This window comes from Microplitis mediator, chromosome 4 (assembly GCF_029852145.1).
Source record: "Microplitis mediator isolate UGA2020A chromosome 4, iyMicMedi2.1, whole genome shotgun sequence".
Lineage (NCBI taxonomy): Eukaryota > Metazoa > Arthropoda > Insecta > Hymenoptera > Braconidae > Microplitis > Microplitis mediator.
The window spans coordinates 12,845,117-12,863,475 of record NC_079972.1 but is presented as its reverse complement, the minus strand read 5'-3'; the positions used below and the strand labels follow the sequence as shown (position 1 = coordinate 12,863,475).

General features: G+C 33.3%; 1 protein-coding gene across 3 annotated transcripts in view; it reads right to left on the bottom strand.

Annotated features, from left to right (window-relative positions):
• Window positions 1–1,646: 1,646 nt before the first annotated feature.
• LOC130666388 (neural cell adhesion molecule 1-B-like) overlaps window positions 1,647–18,359 on the bottom strand; it is a 42,663-nt gene continuing 25,950 nt past the window's right edge. For all 3 annotated transcript variants that reach the window (XM_057467341.1, XM_057467340.1, XM_057467339.1), the window contains 7 exons: window positions 5,274–5,495; window positions 4,643–4,986; window positions 3,742–3,898; window positions 3,250–3,632; window positions 2,776–2,992; window positions 2,591–2,708; window positions 1,647–1,828 (listed from right to left, as the gene is read on the bottom strand). In XM_057467341.1, the coding sequence (XP_057323324.1) occupies window positions 2,617–2,708; window positions 2,776–2,992; window positions 3,250–3,632; window positions 3,742–3,898; window positions 4,643–4,986; window positions 5,274–5,331 (1,251 nt within the window). In that variant the 5' untranslated portion in view covers window positions 5,332–5,495 and the 3' untranslated portion in view covers window positions 1,647–1,828; window positions 2,591–2,616. The remainder of the gene's footprint in view (window positions 1,829–2,590; window positions 2,709–2,775; window positions 2,993–3,249; window positions 3,633–3,741; window positions 3,899–4,642; window positions 4,987–5,273; window positions 5,496–18,359) is intronic.

The following is an 18,359-nucleotide window of genomic DNA, read 5'->3' as shown; positions in this document are numbered from 1 at the left end:
TACCGCTTAATTTAAATATTTTATAAATCTATTGAAACACAAGTAAAAAATAAATTATCATCTAAGGACGAAAAAAAAAAAATTTCTTTTAGAGACATTTAAAAATTGCACCGTCTTAATTTTTTTTAAAAATCTACCAATTAGTTTATAATAATAATCGCGTTACCAACGATTCTGTACAACTTCTCCTGCAACATTTTATAAATTCTAATAATAACTATAATTAATATAATAATTATAATAACTATAATAATTAATTAAATTTTTTTAAAATTACTTATGACATTCACATGCACACTAGACATTTCAACACTCATTCTACATTTTTTTTTTATTTTTTTTTTCGTTTTTTACAGATCTTAGGTAATGGTGCGACGAAAGCTGTTTTAATTTATTATAAAATTAATAAACATTGGACTTGTCTATTTAATAGACGTACGGATTAATTTTTTGTGGGTAAAATTTTTTAAAAATATTTTATCTTTATTTTATTAACAAATTCTTGATAACAAACAGACAATTTATTTATTTATTTTATACATTTTCTTTTACACTGAAAAAATTTTCGGAGTAACGCGAATTAAATTCGGATCAGAGTAAATGCGGATTTAAAATAAATCCACATCACTCCGTAAACGGAGGGATTTTTTTTAAACTCCGGAACTTCGGTGGAATTTGAATTGAAAAAAAATTCGAATTCACTCGAAATTTACTCCCAATTTTTCAGTGTATAGACAAAAAAAAAAATGATAAAATAAATTAAAAATTCTCAATTTATGACCGGAAGTATTTAAGTACCGGTGCGGGTGTTTCTAGTTGAGAGAACAAAATATAAAATATATTACCCGCAGAATGGCACTAGTTATTTTTTGTAATAAAACAGATTTGATTTGACATTATTTTCATATTTTTTTTTCTTAAGCATAAAAAAATAAATTATAATAATAATGATAGTGTATCTCTCGACTTACTCATGTACAACGAATACTATGTTATACAGGTAATATATATAAATATATTTTGAAGTATATATATCTTCTTATAACTATTTTCTTACGTGAATTTAAAAAAAATGCTTTTTTTTACTTTACTTTATTATACTCTCTAGCACATAATGGCACACCTAGGAGAGACCATCGAGATTTTATTAATTTTTTATCTCAAATATAATTACTGTACTGAAACCTATGAAAATATTTAAATTTAAATAATTTAATAGTAAAAAAAATTATCTAAAATATTTTACATTTTAAAAAAATCAATAATTCCAATAAATAAAAATAAAAAAGTCAAATTATAAATAAAATTTCAGTATAGTATCAGTAAATTAATTAAACCTCAAAAGGCACGTCGATAAAAAATTAATTGGAAGATTACCGTCAACATTCCATAAAAAAAAAAAAAAAATAAGCCCAGTAGATTCGTTGATTAAAAAAAAGGAATAATATAAATATAAAATTTGTACATTTCAATAAAGATATTTGAATGAATATATGTATAGATATAAATCGTATTTGCAACGACCTTGATTGTCATCGTCACAAATTGAGGCACGCGGATTTCGTCACTTCCATAACGGAAGACAAAGGTGAAAGGCAAGGAAGTTTTGTTTCTTCATAAACTTATTTCTTGCTACTATCATAATGTATATAAATATGTGTATATATATATATATATATATATACATGAAGACTTGTTTTTTTTTAATATCGATGGGTTGTCAACGACGTAAGTAATGTTGTTAGTGGCACTCCCCTAGGCAATTTTCGTTCTTAGATCCACCATGAAGTTTGCTTGGTGTGTATACGCTTTGGCTGCAGCGAATTATCTAGACAAATAAATTTACAAACATATAATTAGGCGAGATATATTAATTATTAAACGTATATTTAAGGCAGTAGATAATTTATCTAAAAAAAAAATTTTAATTATAGTAATTATTGTTTACTGATGAATTTTTATTTTCTATGGCTATTCCGTCTTACTAGGCCTGTAATTGTTCAAAATTTTTTATTTCTCATGACGTCTCGCTATGATAGACTCATAGGGTTATCAGATAATCTGATAGTTTGCCATTTATGTTCATTATTAATTAAAATATAATCAATATCTGATAATAAGTGTCAATTTTTTCAAAATTATCTTAAAATTTTTTAACAGTCCATACACGGAAAAAAAAATACTCAGTACTATTCCAGAGAGTAGCCAATACTATTTTTTTCCGTGTACTTATATATATTTTTTTCTATATAAATTTTTATATTTTGAAATCTTGTATTGGCTAAAAAATTAATCACTTTCTATAATTCGGTTCTGCTTTTAAAATTATTACTTCATTAAAATTAAATCGATAGTCGTTACTAGTTCTATGTACGTATGTTATTTTGCCAACATATATTCCCGAATATATATTTTTCCACTGTGTTAAGCCGGAGTTGAGTTAAAATTTTTTTGATGTTCTTTAACTCTCATCTTATAAATAAATAAAAAATTACGTCTATTAAGATCGGAACAGCCAGAAAAATAAAAATTAACCACTAAAAAATATAAGAAACCGATAATTGAAAATTACCAATAATTATATTCTTACCTATGTAGTATGGAGTGATTAATAAATTAAATATTCGTTGAAATGTATGACAAGAAGACTAGGAGTACTGAGAGTGCCGCAAGCGACCGCGTCGATGATGCACTGCTATATCCTGTCACTGCGTAATTTAATACTTTTTTAGTAATTCATTTCTTTATATAATTTATTTATTTACAATTACTTACCGTTTTGTGGCTCGGAAATATATTCTATTTTAAAGTAGTGGGTATCGGAACTCGACGACCATCCGAAGTCATTCTTGGCCAACAGCTTCGTCTCATATGACACGCCTGGCTGAAGATCTTTCAGAGCATGCTCGACCATAAATTCATTTCTATCTCCGTCTTTAACATCAGGACTCTCTGAGATCCATTCTCCTTCGCCTTTGCGACGATACTCCAACTAAGAAACAAAAATTTTTAAAAATATTCAGTCATTAATCACCGAGTTGCTTTAAGTACTCGTTTAATATATACATATACATATACATATACTGTATAGTTCGAATACTTCTCACGCCTCAAGCTGGTGATTAAAAAGTGTAACGCCATTTTAATACACCCATTCTCAGAAACCCATAAAGCCAGCAGACGTGGAAAGCATTAAAAGTAACAGGGGAAGATAAAAAATGAATCATTTGAATTTAAAAATTTTCTTACTTTGTACTCTTTGATTGGCGCGTAACTCTTGACCTTCCACTTGAAGACCACAGTCTTTTCGTCATCTTTATTATCAATGCCGACAAACTTGGGCTTGGCTGGGTTTCCAGTCAGAATTATTTCCTTGGTTGCTTCGCCCATTGGGTTTGACGCGACACAAGTGTACGCACCGAGATCATGTTCTTCAGTGTGTTCAATAACTAGAACACGTGAAGACTTATCCTCTGGATGAAGTTTCTTATCTTTTTTACCGCTAACTTGCTTGCCATTTTTCATCCATGTCACCTTGGCACGCGGATGTGCGTGAACTTTACACGTCAGCTCAGACGTTAATCCTAATCCCGTGTGGACAATGTCATGCTCAGCCTCTATTACTGGTTTAACTGTAAAATAAATAAATAAATAAATACAATCATCGAGTTAACGCTAAATGGTTTCATCAGAGAAATAAATAGAGTTTAATAAACAATAATGAGAAATAAAAATACTTACACTTGACAATGACGTCAATGAATTCGTAGGGAGGATGCTCTTCATTGGCAACATCAGCAAGACATTGATAACGACCTCCATGATGTCTATTTGCCTGTTTTATTGCCACGTATTTACCGTTTTTTTGGATTTCTTCGCCATGTTGTAATTTCGATCCCTGTAAATATTTTAAATATTTAATTTTAAAAAATATGTTTACCAGGGTGCTTCATTACAGAGCAACATTTTTTTTTTAAGTGCTTGTGGAAAAAATCATAGTTCAACACAAAAAAAATTTTTCGCGCAAGACAAAGGTCTCTTATCATTTTTCGATAAATCCATCTGCTCAAAAGTTATTGGAGTTCGAAGTAAAGTTGGAGATCATTTTACTTTTTCGGCGAAACTATCAGTCTTATCACAAAATGTTGTAGAATCTTTTTTGTTGACAATTTTATTCTCTACAAATTATTATCAGTAAAGTTTTTTCAAATTCTGCATTGTTTTCTAGTTATTTTCATTTTAATTTCAAGCTCTTAAAAAAGTAGTTCTGATCGATTTCAAGAGCTCGACATTAAAATGAAAATAACTAGAAATCAATGGGGAATTTAAAAAAATTTTACTGATAATAATTTGTAGAGAATAAAATTGTCAACAAAAAAGATCCTACAACATTTTGTGATAAGTCTGATAGTTTCGCCGGAAAAGTAAAATGATCTCCAACTTTACTTCGAACTCCAATAACTTTTGAGCAGATGGATTTATCGAAAAATGATAAGAGACCTTTGTCTTGCGCGAAAAATTTTTTTTGTGTTGAACTATGATTTTGTCCACAAGCACTTAAAAAAAAAATGTTGCTCTGAAATGAAGCACCCTAATGTTTACATAAAAATTTAAATGCAAGTAAATTTCCCGCCCGCGTTACCTTGTGAGACCAAATAATTTTGACAGTTGGATCTCTAGTTTCACAACCAAAAGTAGTACTCTGATTTTCGTCGACCTCGACTTTTTTGCTAGGAATAACGCGGATCCGCTTGTCGTCGTCTTTGCGGTCCGTGGATTTATCGACAACGTGAACCGCGTGAATTACTTCCAATTGTGAGTCAGCCAAAAGAACACACGAGTACGAATCCGAGGAGTCGCTTTTGGTAACATTGTAAATTATTAAGCTGTGATTAGCTGTGGTAACTATCCGAGTGTCTTTAATCATATCGGAATCTCCGAAGAACAAACTGACGTTGCCTTTCTTCCATTCGACAGCAAAGTCGTCTATTAAATAAAATATATCGTCAATAAATTATTATTATACTTTTTAATTATAAAGAAAAAATAAATCTATTGTGAGCGTAGAAAAAAATCTAGTTTATTTAAAATCTCAGAGCATTAAATTTTCTTTTCTTACAAAACTTGACAGCCGACGTAAAAAAACTTCCCTCATAGAGCTATACCTGACTCAGCATATCCTGAGCTACTATTTTTTAAATTCAAAAGACAAGACTACAAAGGAAAAAAATATATGTATACATGTATCTATATATATATATATATATATATACCTCCATTAACAACGTAACAGGGCAACTCAACGTTGCTACCCGGCCTAACTTCGATCATCAGGGGTTTGGTCTTTATTTCCGGCGGTTCGGCGGGTGTCCCATTGCTCTCATTATCAGGATCTGTCTCCGTTTCTTCGTCATAATCCCGCTCTGTATCGTCGCCGAAATAACCGTCGTCTTCGCCTTCTTTATCTTCGGCAATTTTGTCTGGTCTCCCGTAGGCTGAAAGCAAAATAGAAAAATAACAAATTAAAACATGTTATTGTCTTGATAAAAAAGTAAAGTGACATTTATAAGCCACGACAGCAGAGGAAAAAAATACAATTATGATTAATGCCTCGTGTCAATAGATCAATTTATCCCGGTATATTTTAACGAGCCCTTAGTCGGCTTGAGCCAAAGGGTGAGGCATATCAGAAATGATAAAATATCGTAGACATGCAGAGCACGCGTGACGATGGCCCGTTAACAGCCGCATCATCAACCCATAAGACATGACATACTTATACATCTTCAAAGTAGATCTCGCTTATATATATACGTGTATTTTTAAAAGCATATGTGTGTAGATGTATATAAAGTGGACAACCACGCCTTGGTTATAAATAAATAGGTCAAGTAAATACTCGTCATTTAAGGATAGTAATGAGTAAGTGTGTCTATAGACCATCACCCGTTCATATTACGATCAATTCAATCAAGCTTGATGATAATTATTTCCAAGCTCACAGATAGATCCCACGACCTTTTCATATTTATATATGACTTGAGAAAAAATAAAACGGGCGTGAATAAGAAAAATTTAAACCCGTGTCTAAATTTATTTCATGTTTTTCTTTCGTTCCATTTAATATTTAGTAATGAAAAAAAAAAAAGGAGAAGAGGAATGCGATTAAGTGATGAACTGACAGGGAATCTGGGTTAATGGTAGGGTATCACCACCCTCTGACTGAAGTATATAATAATTTTTCCCTTGCTGAGTATGGCGTAAATGTGGAGGAGTTTTCTAACAACGACCTGGGCTACATGAACAAGCCACTATATCTTTTTGTATAACATTACAGGCGCCAGGATGCCCCATTGCGTAGCGACCCCGTCTGACGCGTTTTCATATATGTATGTATATATATGTATATACTCCTACGCTATATCACGCCTTTTTATTGCACGTGGATCCATCCACGTTTAATCTGTCACACAAGGCTAGACAAATGGCGCAAAGCCTCGTAACAGGGTTTGCAAATAAATATTATTGTTTTTATGAATATTATAAATGGATGCTCTAATGATTTATGTATACAAATGTTATATTTATTAAACAGTGAATGCTAAATGACGCGGTTGATGTTAAATATAAAATATTGGCTGAATGATCCTTTTAATGCAATAGTGAATATATAAAAGCTCAAGGTTCAAACGTTGGTTAAAAACCCGAGAATTTATACATAACATAAATATGTATGAAGGTGTGGCTATCGATTCAGTATGGGCTTCTTTATTCTTGCCCGTACATACTCCACTTGCCCACTATCTCGTAAATTTATCCAGGTGTCGTGATGGTTAAAATTCACGTAATCTTCACACAGTAACTTGCCATTATTTTTAACCCTTTGACGGTTATTTTGAATATTGGATTTTTTGCGATAAATTTATGGTTAAAGTAATAAAATTTTAACGGCTTGCTTTACTTTTATTTATTAAGTTACTGAACAGTAATGGGGTGCAATTAGTAATATTGCAATTTTTCATTAATGTTTTTTTTAATAATAATAATTTGTATCAATAAATTAGATGCATGTAATAATAGAAAGGAACTGAGAAAAATTGATGGTGGTTTGGTCCGGGAATCGAACCCGGGTCTTTTGATATCGCGTCAGCTGCTCTAAGTTAAGGAAATCTTATATTTTGACGTGTGCGCGAAATCATGAGATCTAAAATAAATAATATGACCGTGCAATTGCACTAAAACTGTCTAAAAATACATACAGGCAAAGAAATCGAATGAGTAATAGAAGAAAGAATTTGAGGAAGGGGAAGAAGGGCAATGGGTGATTAGCTCAGTGGTATAGTTAAGATTGCCAAGGAGGGTCTGTAGTAATTTGTGCCCAAGCTTTTCTCTCAAACGAAACCTCTAAACGCATAATTAAGACCGAGGCTCGATGCATTACTCTACAATCTAGCAGCCCACGTTTTCATTTTTAAAAAATGTTCATTTATTTAAGAGAAAAACGTGGACAAAGTTTCCATTTACTGCGCAAGTGCAACAAGGATAGTATCGTCAGTCGACTTGAGTCTGATAGAGAAAACAGTGCAGAGCTCTCTTGAGTTTAAGTCAATTAAGCCAAAACCAAGTAAAATTAGACTCTTTGACTTAAATGGATACTAAGTAGAAAATCAAATGCTTTTCATTCATTTTTGACTTGTCCTTAGCTAACTTGGCCTACTTAGTATCCATTCAAGTCAAAAAAATCAAACTCAAGTTATTTTTTCGACCTGGGAACGATAATTTAATTATAAATCGATTGGAAAAAATATTACTAACGAGACTTTTCATTATCCAGGTGTTTTTTTCGTTGATCGTAAAATACGTATGAGGCTGGTTGTTAAAGTTTTATTTAAATGGCGTGAATGATATATAGTGGGAGAGAAATTAAATTTTGGGTTTAGCTGTACAAGAGGCCTAAGCCAAGTAAAATTAGACTCTTTGACTTAAATGGATACCAAGTAGAAAATAAAATATGATTTAAAAATTTTTTTACAAATATCTGATACTAATAAATCATTGAAATGACGTGATAGTATGGGTACTCAGAATACATTTGAGAAATTGGCGTATGGGTCGTCGTTCATAGTTATACATATAGTTGTTTCACATCCGTGGCACACCCTCGGGACTCTGTCTTCATTTTATTCGCCGGTCGATCGTATTCATCTACAATATAATATATATATATATATACACATATAGTAGTTGATATATATACACATATATATGTAGTCCCATATAAATTACTCTCGCTCTCGAAGCTCAAACAATGCAAAGGAAGAATAGACCGCGAGTATAACTGTTATCGATATGGAAAAAAAAAATCATCATTGCAATAAATTTTCATTGTATATAAAACAATCGTATATATTTTAAGCTTGAACTAGACCATCTATATATAAAATATATATTTATATCCGTGACAGAGGATCAATATTTAATTGTTATTTCAGAAAGTAAACGAACTCATGATTATTTTATATTTGCGATGCAAGTCGTGAAAGCCATTTGTAATGGCCGAAATAACGGGGTCGCGTAACTCGCGCTAACCGTAAATCTATTTTGAATTTGGTACACGCTCAAAACTTACAACGTAACTAACCGGAGCCGGTCGTGATGTCATGCTGTATTTGAGTGTGGATGTTTGTAATCGTTTTGCTACTGTACACTATCCTAGTATATACATATATATGTATATATATGTATGGGTGTAGTAATATAACGTTTTGGCGTGACGACATCGCCAAAAAAAGTCCTCGCGGTCAGGATCATGTGTCCAGAACTAAACATACATACATATATATATAAATATATGTATAAAATAACTATTTCCATATCCCCGTCATCAGTAAGGCGGTATAATATCAGTATGCATATATAAATTATCACGAGTTGACTATTAACAACAATGGTCACGTATAAATAATCAAAAATTAATAGTACCTAGTTTAGGAAATACGACGTCTACATATTTATTACATATGCTGATAGACGGATATAAATAAATATAACTGGAATTTATTAGCTGGAATAGTAATTAAATCCGGCGTTTATGTCAGCTCGGTTTTTCCACAAGTCCAAGACTCTGTCACCCACGGATTACAAGCTTATATATTTAACTGTTGTATATATTATCAAAGATTTATTATTATTATTTTTATTATAATACACAAAGACTACAATTATCTTGGGCACATGATTCATGTCTTTAATTATCGCATGATGCGGTAGCTTATTACGAACAAGCATCAATTAAATAATTTAGTCGTGGTCATGATATAAATTTAACAATCCCAACTTCACCCAATAAATAATTACGTAAGAGAATAAAGGCCCGATGATTTTCAGTGTAGCATCCGATCCGAAAAAGGTCTTGGACTTGTTGGGAAGGTCGTTTTGTTATGTGCAGTAAAGGCAGCCGACAATCTCTACAAGTCCAAGACCAAGACCGAGACCAAGAGCAAGATCAAGCAATCGACAAGTCAATTACCGGAGCCAGTCAATCCGACTGCAGTGGATGAATGATCGGGAGCAAGAGCAAGATCGTCAATCTTTTCGATGCATTTCTTCCTCGCCCTTATAAATTTTATTAGTCCTCATCTTGGATCCCGCCTTCGCTTCTACACCGCATTCTCTCAGAGCAATCCCCTTTTGTATGTAATAAATTTATGTTGCGGGATGTATTACTTTATTCTGGGCGCTGCAAAAGACACCATCGAATGTGGCAAACAAAATGTATGTATGACGAATACAAAAAATAAATGACGTCACGTTGTACATTCTCTCACGCGTTAATAGTTATTATTGTCAGGCAACTCGCACTCTCATTCCGCGTCTCTTTCATATGTATGTGCATTAACAGAACCAGCAGCAACAGCAGCAGCAACTCTCGCTGGGGGGAAATGGGGGTCAGCTCCCCTGGCCCCTCACTGTCTCTTTCTCATTATTCTTTCTCTATCCCTCATGTCTCGTGTACATCAAACATGTAGACGCATATGTATTTACTCGTGTGTGTATTGCGTGCGTTGGCGTGTGCGCCAACGAAATAAAAGGCGTGCGCGACTCGTTCCAATCTAATGAGAATGTTACCAAGCGAGAGATGATGATCAAGGGGAGTGCCATTGACCGAATCAACGGTGGCTTCAGTCACTATGGCGACACTGAGTACCAGAGAGTAGATCAGGCTCAGCAGTACATTTCATTTAATTAAGAATTGACTTAAAAAAACAATTAAAAAAATTTATACGGCTTTGTAGACGGCGATAAGTACTAAATAACAAACAACAGACAGTTTGTCTCAATTCGACGGCAACAATCTTGAGCAGCTCAGTGCGTGCTGATGACGTGGTCCCGCATCGCAAAACACGGGGTTCAGCAAAAGTCTCTAAAGTCAGAAATAAACGTTGATGGAGATCGAGAATAAGAGAAATGAGAAAACGTTTGAGTCCGTGCTTGGACAATTGCCAAGTGGCAAAAACATCATAGACATGAGCTCACAGGTGCCGTTTCCAGTTAACATACTAAACCTTCTCTCTCACTCGTTTATTTTTTACATTTTATTTTACTGTTCCTTTCTCTCTCATTCGCCTTCTCAAACCCGCTTCTGCAGTCTCTCGTGTATATGTTGCACCGAGACTGGATCTCAAAACTGCATTTCCAATCCGTGTGTATTACATCGGGTACCGGGAAAGCTCGGTTGGATTTATCGCTGATGATTCTTTATCCAACCCGTTGGAATTAGAACCGGCTCCGTTGGTTTGGTTGGGTCAACTTTGCGAAGTAAAAGAGACGGCCGTCTCGTCTCTGTAGTACGAGTTACAAGTTTTCAGCTATACAGTTGGTTACAACTCACGACGATTACGACGAGACCGTACAATATAATGCCCATCTATACTTCTCATATATTTACTACAAATAAATATAAATATATATGTAGGTGCTCTATGTACCCGCGAACATTAATCAGGAATAGTTGTAACGTTGCTTTGCTGTATGTATAAAATGTAATGGTAAAATAGAAGAGAGAAGAAAGAGAGGAGTTAAAGCTGGACGAGAGAACAATGACCCTGAGTGGTGCGGCGAGTTGATCCCGCAAACTCGTCACGCGTCCATTTAACCCTGCACACGTTCCGTCTACTGTACGGGGATCTAATACTTTCCCTTGTTTGGACACAAGGCTTCTTGGAAGGGAGGACACACTGGGCCTTGTTCCTCCCGTCAGCCATCGGAGAAGATAAACATCGATGAGGGTGCCACAGTCGGCATTCTTCATTTATGTCGTGTTAATTCGTATGAACATGCGTCATATTTGGCTAACGTTAATTTCGCTGAAGGTAATGCTCAACCACGACATCCTTCCTCCGGTGATCAATATTTGCCTCAAGATAAAACACTTTAGTCCCCGGGTTAATCATCTGACGGGTAACCAGCTTTGTCTCGGAATGATATTTCAATTAACTTGATTAACAGTTGCGGTAATAAAATTAACCTACGGGGATATGACATCGTGTAGATGGAATTCCTGAAGGCTGTATAACACTCGTTATACATTGGTATTCCACTCTCTCCATTGATTCGATCATTAAATATACAATAACAATCAGTGGTGTACTCTCCGCCACTCTTGTACTCCGTCATGCTTGGATTACTATCAAGTGGTGAGTCACTGTACACATTACGATCCTCTTCTTCATATATAATAATAATAACAACAACATATGTATATATATATATAAGTTTTTTTTCTTCTTCACAAGTCGCTTTACACATATATATGTATATTTATTGAGACGGTGATGGAAAAGAGGCGGGGGTCTATTGACCGTAAGAATTTCAGGGTGGCCATGAATAGAATTAATGCCATGTAAGTTATATAGACTTAAAGGTTTTAATATATGAAATGTTGAATAAATTTAAACAACAATAATCTTCGATGAAAACTTATAAAAAAGACAGTTCATTAGCATTTATATAGTCAACAGTATCACAAAAAGCCACACGCTAGTGGCATTAATAGACACTATATATTAGTATACACAAATATATGTGCTGGCCCTTTTTTACACTTTTATTTGATAAATTTTCTCCATTTTTATTGTACTGCTTTCATCGGACAGAGCACCGCTTGTTTAATTTTTCTTCGAGACTCCGAAGACGCAGACACCTGAGAAATCTGATATATTTGTTACGTTGCTCGAAATTATGAATGTCTTTTGTACTTGAGCCCTTTGAGAAACCTTATGATCTTTGACAAGGGCTTTTTTCGGTGCATGTTGATAGACATATCAATTGACGCGCGTAAAATCTGGTAGGTGTTTAAGAAGCCATGGAATGTAAAGGATATTTGTAACTGTTTACTGTTAATAAAATTACAAGGACTCTCTAGCCATTTATTTATTATAATGTCTAGGTATTTAGTCACGTTGGAATGGATGAGAGCTGAGCTGGTTGTATTTGTATTTAATTTTAGCGGTGACTTGGATAGGAATAGGATGGAGTCGGCGTTCTATTAAGTGACACATAATGAAATACAATAAATTAATTGGATGGCGTTAAATAAATGATAATCGTGGGCTAAAAATGGCACATGATCGATTGGGTTTATAAATATTTATCTATTTCTATTAATGGTAAATGAGGAAGATTTAATTGCAATCGATGCATATCCGACTAAACCAACGGTATAAGTTTTTATATAAACATCACATCGATCAGTTATTATAATTACGTACATATATTATACTATTATAAGTGACCAACCGATGATGTCAGACTATTGCCGGTTAAGGCTGCTAACTTGCCGATCCGTAATTGCGCCACACGTGCTTCATTATCATGACAATTATGTCTCTCTGCTGGCAGAGAGTAAAATGTGACAGACCTAATGCTCGTTTCCTCGTTTCCCTTGGCTACCCTCGGCTATTTCTATGCCACTATTTTTTTTTTTCAATCTTTCTCAGTCATTAATTTCATTTCCTCCCCTCTATTATTTTTTTCCTTCCGATGCTTTTACTGTTACTATCCTGTAGATACTAGATAATAGATACTAGATACTGGTTACTAGACAGAGTTTGCCAGGTTTATGGGTTAGGCATCAGACATAATCACATTGAACCAGGATAATTGGGAAAAGGTTCCAAGCTTCCGCTTTGCATACAATAAAACTGTTAATCATTGCTACTAAAGTATTTTTGTGTTGTATTAAATATGCAACTGGTATACTAGATATAGTATCGGGTGACCCGAATTCGATAATTCAATTAGAAGTTACAAATTGACAGGCGAATTTATTTTAGTCCGTCGAAAAACTATTGGAAGTGTATTAGCGGTAGTTGATCTGTGGTAGTCCAGTTCAAAAGTATTTTCGGTTAAAATTTTGTCTGAGCCTTTACCAGTGGATCTGTTACACTGAAAAACCTTACGTACGTATACATAATATATGTAATGTATCACTGCGTCTGCGTAATTGTGCTTCTGTAGATAATCAACTATTTTTCGAAAACGAGATGGTCAATATTTTAAACTTCCCGCTAAAAAAATTGAAAATTTTCAAAAAAACGAAAGAAATTTGTAACCGGTTTCTGCGATGAATCAAATATTTATAAAATTTCTTTCATGCATTTTTATTTTATTCTAAAGAAACTTACGCGTGAATTTTTATTTTTCATAAGACTCCAAATTGAAAAATCAAAACTTTGCCGCCATTTTTTAAACTTTAGCCGGTCAGTTTTAATCGAACAATCAAGAGATTTTATTAAAATTCCGTGATAATCTTTCCAGCCAGCAAGTATCTTAATAAAGTACTTAAGGTTTTATTTAATTATTAATGCGGGTTTAAATATATATGTTTCATTAAATCTTGTACTGAGAAGTCGTGAGTGTCATGATAAAATCTTCTTAGCATTTGCTGATCTCGACATTCTATGAAAGCCAGTAAGACAAAAGGATCAAGTTATAACGTGTGAATAACACATTAAACTTTATATTATTTATGCATGTACATTTATAGATATGTATGTACAGATATATACTGAAGTCTATACATTGGCATGTATTATCTGTACTAAAAAGTACTGATGATGATCAGTGCACGATCTAACTGTCGTGTATGTCGAGTGAATACATTAGACTCTCTGTACAACTGGCTTCCGGTTATGCAACTGTTTGTAGTGTCTAGAGCAAAAAATATTATTGGAATTAAATGTATAAGCGCTTTTAACGCCGCTTGTAATTTAACCATTAGATAAAAAATTCCCGCTTTGTTTTTTTTTCTAACTACAGCTTTTTCTAACGTACGTTGTAATTATTCCGTAACACTTATCAATCAGCTATTTAATCAACACACATATTTATTTACATAACTCCATGCATTAAATGTGTCTCTGGTTAATACTTAGTATAGGCTGCTCAGAATACAATATTGTATTACCCAGACTAAACTTTTATAGAATTTCAGGCGTGAAATCAGAACTTGATGATGACTGTTATAAAAAATAATAAAATATGTATTTTTTTCCGTCATGTGTTTGGTTTAACTATGAGGTCTTGAGTCACTAGTTTATAGTCATAAACCATTTAAAAGTACAAACCTAGAGTCTAAACAATATATATTTACTGCCTGAGAAGTATGAATATATTAACCGAAGTTTAAATCCATGACTCAGGAGGATTTGTATTGAGTATTGAACCCGCGGTGCGAGTACAAAAGCTGTTGGTACGACGGCATCCGAAGCACATAAAAGTAAAGCCAAGAACCGAGACAAAGCGGACTTGCATATATATATATATGTGTATATATTTTTTTTTATTTTAATTTACACGTTCAAACACTTTTCCTGAGGACACAAAAGAATCACGTATTCCCGGTCTGTGGCGATGCTGCGGAACTTTTACGATTTTACAACCCGCTACATATCCTCTCTTCCTCCCATCTATACATACATATATGTATATATAATGATTATGCAGTACTGTGGGTACTGTACCAAAACTAATACACAGAAATGCATGTGAATGTGCAGATGTGATGCGTGCTGCACGAAAGTACACGAATAAATACAGCCTAGGGACTGCAGCTACACGCTGCACGTTTCGTGGTTCTTTCTTGCTTTCTTCTTCACTTATTCGTCCATCCTTTCTTCCTTTATTCCTCACCAACGTGTACCCATTCGCCTTTTATTCAGCATTTTACAACAAGGAGTTCGTCGACCGCTTCCTTAAGCTCTCGTCTGCTGGTCCACCGATCCTCGTAACAAGATTTTTATTTATCTTCTAACCATCAGATTTTTATTTTATCAAGGACTAGAACTGCTGTGGTAGATAAAAATATTAAAATACTTAGTTCATATATACATGTGTGTACGAATATATGTATGTATGTATGTATGTATGTATGTATGTATGTATGTATGTATGTATGTATGTATGTATGTATAAATGAGGGGAGAGAAGTTTTCCTGATGTTACAAACGGAAATACTCGACGATCGTTATCAAACCTATGGGGGATCCATGAATGGATTATTGTTCTCTGTACACTAGTTGAGACAAATTACTCACAATCAACTGGCATTGACGTTTAAAAAACCATTTGATTGGAACATCATCAGTCATGAGTAATTGACGATATTTATTACTTTCACTTTTACTTTATATATTTTTTTTTCCCCTTTTCTGTCTATAATTAAATTGTTTACGTTACGACCGTTGATGCTATCGGTTGAATAATGACGTTAAACATGTGCCGATAGACAAAGTTAGTAAAAAATAAAGACATAATTTTTTTTGGAGCAAACTTGGAGTTGGAATTTATTTTTTTGAATTAATAAAATTCTTGGTGAATGTGTTTTAATCCATTGCGTATGGATGCAAGACCTCCTACAAGCATTTTGACGTCGAGAACGCCACTCGATCGTACACGCACCCGGTTTAGTTATTATTAGACTAAGATAGAATTTACCGCCAAGAGAAGGGCGAGGAAAACCCGCGTGCCATCGGCTCACTCCCTATTTCACTTCTTCTTCGTCTTCTCATACTTATTCTCAATATTTTTATTCTTATTTTTATTCTTTATCTCATTCTCACTCGTACATACTTTCTTATTCTCTTTTTCTTATGCTCCCCTTATGTGTCTATTATTAAAATACAAAATAGAGCTTTCGCTACTTCAGCGATGCTTATTGATATACGTTAAATATTTCGAGCCTTTAAAACAGCTTTCATCTAAGAGGAAAAAAAAATTTTTTAAATAATTATTAAAAAAAAAAGAAAATTATCCGTTCATCATTTGTAGAAATGTTATGCGTGCACTACGACCTCAGATAACAAAATAAAACGGGGCTATTGTCGCCAGTGTCTAATAACAATAATTAATGATTACTTATTTATATGTATAAGTAATTAAAAAAAATAATTAAGATAATTGATGTTATGTGTAATGAAATGAAAAGAAACCGGTTGAATGGGACAAAACATTATTCAGTACTTATGTTTAATGCTAATATGAAAAATATGTCTACATATCGACTATCAGTCGGGTGACATAATAAAAATATTAATTTACAAGCAACTTTGCTGATAACTAAATGCAACGATTATCTAAGTAAATGGAAATTTATTCGACCCGTATATATATAAATATATATTGTACCGAGTGATATCATACATATTGAGTATATAAATATAAATTTAAACGGTTAAATTTTATTTAACGAGTTCAGTGTTTAGAATTATAAGTTTTGAAAACCTGGGTCCAAAAGAAGGTTAAATTTGACTTTTTTGAGGTATAAAATTTTTCATTAATTTTTTTAAATAATAGAAAGGAACTGAGAAAAATTGATGGTGGTTTGGTCTGGGAATCGAACCCGGGTCTTTTGATATCGCGTCAACTGCTCTAAGTTAAGGAAATCTTATATTTTGACGTGTGCGCGAAATCATGACGTCTAAAATAAATAATATGACCGTGCAATTGCACTAAAACTGACTAAAAATACATACAGGCAAAGAAATCGAATGAGTAATAGAAGAAAGAATTTGAGGAAGGGGAAGAAGGGCAATGGGTGATTAGCTCAGTGGTATAGTTAAGATTGCCAAGGAGGGTCTGTAGTAATTTGTGCCCAAGCTTTTCTCTCAAACGAAACCTCTAAACGCGAAATTAAGACCGAGGCTCGGTGCATTACTCTACAATCTAGCAACCCACGTTTTCATTTTTAAAAAATGTTCATTTATTTAAGAGAAAAACGTGGTCAAAATTTCCATTTACTGCGCAAGTGCAACAAGGATAGTATCGTCAGTCGACTTGAGTCTGATATAGAGAAAACAGTGCAGAGCTCTCTTGAGTTTAAGTCAATTAAGCCAAAACCAAGTAAAATTAGACTCTTTGACTTAAATGGATACTAAGTAGAAAATCAAATGTTTTTCATTCATTTTTGACTTGTCTTTGGCTAACTTGGCCTACTTAGTATCCATTCAAGTCAAAAAAATCAAACTCAAGTTATTTTTTCAACCTGGGAACGATAATTTAATTATAAATCGATTGGAAAAAATATTACTAACGAGGCTTTTCATTATCCAGGTGTTTTTTTTCCGTAGATTGTAAAATACGTATGAGGCTGGTTGTAAAAGTTTTATTTAAATGGCGTGAATGATATATAGTGGGAGAGAAATTAAATTTTGGGTTTAGTTGTACAAGAGGCCTAAGCAGCTGGTATTAATTCGTGGTTATTCAGCATGTGTTTGTGACTTTGGGGAATCAACGAAGGCTAATATAACGACCTAACGACTCACTCGTTACTCCCCATATATGTTTGTATTATTCTTATAGGGCTTTTATATATTTCTATATATATATATAACACAATGAGACATTCTTTTACTCTATTAATATAACGAGACATTAATTAATCCCAGTCGGCACGCGAGATACAATTTTCATTAAAGAGTTCACGACATACTCACGAATATTTTTATCTTATCTCTTTATTTATTTAACAAAAAAAAATTCAAGTTTAAATAAAAAATTACTTTTAATGACTAAAAAATTTTAATCATCAAAAAATTTTGTTCTGATAAAAAAAAGTGTTTGAGTTGATAATTGAAAGACAATTAAATCCAAGTATTTAATAACACTTCCGTGATAATATATTCGTTATCATTTAAGTCACGCAAACGTAGCCGCGAGAGTAAAAAGCAGGTTTGAATGAGCGTGACATAATTTTCCATGACCCAGAATAACAAGTAATCAGCAATTCTTCAAGACATTATTTAACTTGCAAGTCAACCCCTAGTGCATACATATGTATGTATAAATATATATTAAGTGTA